General features: G+C 30.6%; 1 protein-coding gene across 1 annotated transcript; it reads right to left on the bottom strand.

Moving 5' to 3' along the window:
* Positions 1-305: 305 nt before the first annotated feature.
* LOC111031922 (zinc finger MYM-type protein 1-like) lies at positions 306-2,555 on the bottom strand (the record flags this gene model as incomplete). The annotated part of the gene is made up of 5 exons (XM_022312040.1): positions 2,300-2,555; positions 1,362-2,232; positions 774-1,296; positions 544-698; positions 306-363 (listed from the first exon to the last, which is right to left on the bottom strand). Coding segments are annotated over exons 1-5 (1,863 nt in total), but the record flags the coding sequence as incomplete, so codon positions are not given.
* Between the last annotated feature and the right edge of the window lie 196 nt (positions 2,556-2,751).

The following is a 2,751-nucleotide window of genomic DNA, read 5'->3' as shown; positions in this document are numbered from 1 at the left end:
CTTTTTTATGGACTTGCAGTTGACCATTTAGATATGGCTGCTTACAGTGGCGGCGCGAACTATTTCTATAAATGGGACATGTTCATTTGATCTACCCACCCACATATTTTTACGAGAAAAACACATTTGAAGTTTTGCCCCAAAATACTTCTAAGCAGTAGTGGATTTAGGGGTGTGTGAGCTAGTCGATATTACCCCCCCTCCGATATTTATTTATTAAAAAAAAATAATATTCAAAATGTTTTTTATAGTTTTAAGTGAAGTCATGACCTATAAAAGTGTACTTTATGGAAAGGTGAGCTTACAAAAGGAGCCAGAGCCCAGGCAGACAGATATCCTCTAGGATATCTGTCCTCCTGGCTCCTAATGTAAACAGTTTTGGTCATATCGAACACTAGAAAAAAATCCTAGATATGCCACTGCCTCTGGGCACAACTATAATCTTATAATTTGGAAGGATCTAGATATTTATAGGGAAAAAATGTAATTAGTCCAATATATAATAATAAGTATTGTGTAAATTGTGTATTAATCTAAGAATACATTAAACATTTTTTAAGAAGATTTGATGAATTTCCAAAAGTATTAATTGCATCTTCAATGTTTATTTCCTTATCTCTCTCACTCGAAAGAATCAATAGACTTTCTAATCTAGATTGCCCCATTGTTGAGCGTAGTCTTGTTTTAATTAATTTGACCTGAAATATTTAAATATAAAATAATACAATATAAATCTCCATTGTAAAGAATTAAATGATTTATTTAATGTTTACCTTTGAAAAGCTTCTTTCAGCTGAAGCTGACGATGAGGGCATAGTACATAATCCTTGGTAAGCTAAATACAAATTGGGAAATGCTGACTTCAAATCATGAGTAGAAAGAAGATGCATTATTTCCAATGCAGTTGGTCCATAACTTTTTGTATTATCTTCAACTACTGTTCTTTCATCATCTGATGATTCGTCATTTGAATCCATACCCAACATATTTTCTGAAGTTTCAATGACATTTGAATGAAGTTCTGTTGGTAGTGTTGTACAATTTATCAGCTCTGTAATATTTTTGCTGAATACAATATATTCATTCTTCAGTTTATCAACATTTATGTCTTTTATCCATTGAGATAAATAAAGAAACGAGTCTTTAGGCATTGCATTTGGAGATCTAGAAATTTCCATTAAACGGTTTGGAGAGAGAAGTGATAAATCCTTAAAAATTTCTCTAGCTCCATTATATCTGTTGTTAATTGATGTTTTGATTTGATCCAACGCTGTGAAGTATGTATTTATTTTGAATCTACATTAAAATAGTAAAATAGTAAAATCATTAAATTCATTTTATAACTGTTTTAATAATTATACCTTTCTGATGGTGAAACAGTTATTTCATCATTTACTTGTTCACCAGACATTTTCTTTTTTTTACGTACACGAGACTCTTTAAAATTTGATTCTAGTAAATTATGATCTATAGAAAATTGTCTGGACTCCCTAACTAGATCAATGAACTTTTCATCGGAACGAAGTGCACCTAATTGTTTTTTAGAATTGTCTATTAATTGAAAAGCTTGAATAAAATCTATATTTTTTGATTGTAAGTAACATGATGTAGGAGTTGTAATTGAAAATATTCTGCCCATCAACTTTAAAATCAATATGAAAGAAAAAGATGAATTTGTTTGTAAGAATATGTTTGCATTTGAAGATGTTACTCTATCTGTTGAGCTGGATAAAATTTTTAAAGTGTCAATTAATGCATCAAATTTATCATGAATCACAGAAATAACGCGGTCATGTGACGTCCATCTGGTATCAGAAAAATTTTTTATCTTCCTAATTCGGTCCTTAGATTTTGATCCCACATTTAAATTCTTTTGGCAGTCATAAAATGTTGCTGTACGTTTTCTAGCCCTCATGTAACTTACTAATCCTTGTAACTCTCCAAAAAAATTTCTTATCTCTGTAGTATAGTCTAAAGTGTCAACTATTACCAAATTCATTATATGGGCAAAGCACCACACATATACTGCTCTTGGGTTTTCATTTTGGATAAGAGTTTTCAAACCAGAATACTCCCCTTGCATTGTAGCAGCTCCGTCATATGACTGTGCACAAAGATCTTTTTTCCAATCAATTTGGTACTTTTCAGTGATACAACAAAAAGTATCAAACATCCCTTTTCCGGTCGCATCAGTAGCTGCTTCCAAGCATAATAATCGTTCATATGGTTTACCTTAAAAATAAGAGGCATATTGATTTTAGTTAATATGAAAATTTCAATTACATTTTTTAATAAGTACCTTCATGAATATATCTCACAAGAAAAGTAAATTGCTCTATGTTAGCAACATCAGTAGTGGTATCAATTATGACAGCAAACAAACCACTTTGCTTCAATTCTTTAACTATAGATAACCGCACCTGATTTGCCAAAATTTTTAAAAGGGAATTCTGAGATTCGTGTGACATAAATGTTAGCCGATTTCTTTTTGGTGACCAAACTTTACTTAAATGCTTCATTAAAGGCCCATGATATTCTCCAATAAGTTTCAACATCTCTATGAAATTACCTGAAAATATTATTTTTATCGGTTAAAATATCAAAATGTCAACAATAAAATTGACATAATATACTATTTAAGAATTAAAACCAAATTTTTTTAACCATAACATTACCTTGATTTTGGGATATAAGAACTTCGTCATGACCTCTTAATGCAATATTTTGCTTAGCTGAAAATAATAAAACCTT

This window comes from Myzus persicae, unplaced genomic scaffold (genome assembly GCF_001856785.1).
Source record: "Myzus persicae strain clone G006 unplaced genomic scaffold, MPER_G0061.0, whole genome shotgun sequence".
Classification (NCBI taxonomy): Eukaryota; Metazoa; Arthropoda; class Insecta; order Hemiptera; family Aphididae; genus Myzus; species Myzus persicae.
The sequence above is the reverse complement of the archived record's forward strand: the minus strand, read 5'-3'. Positions and strand labels throughout refer to the sequence as shown.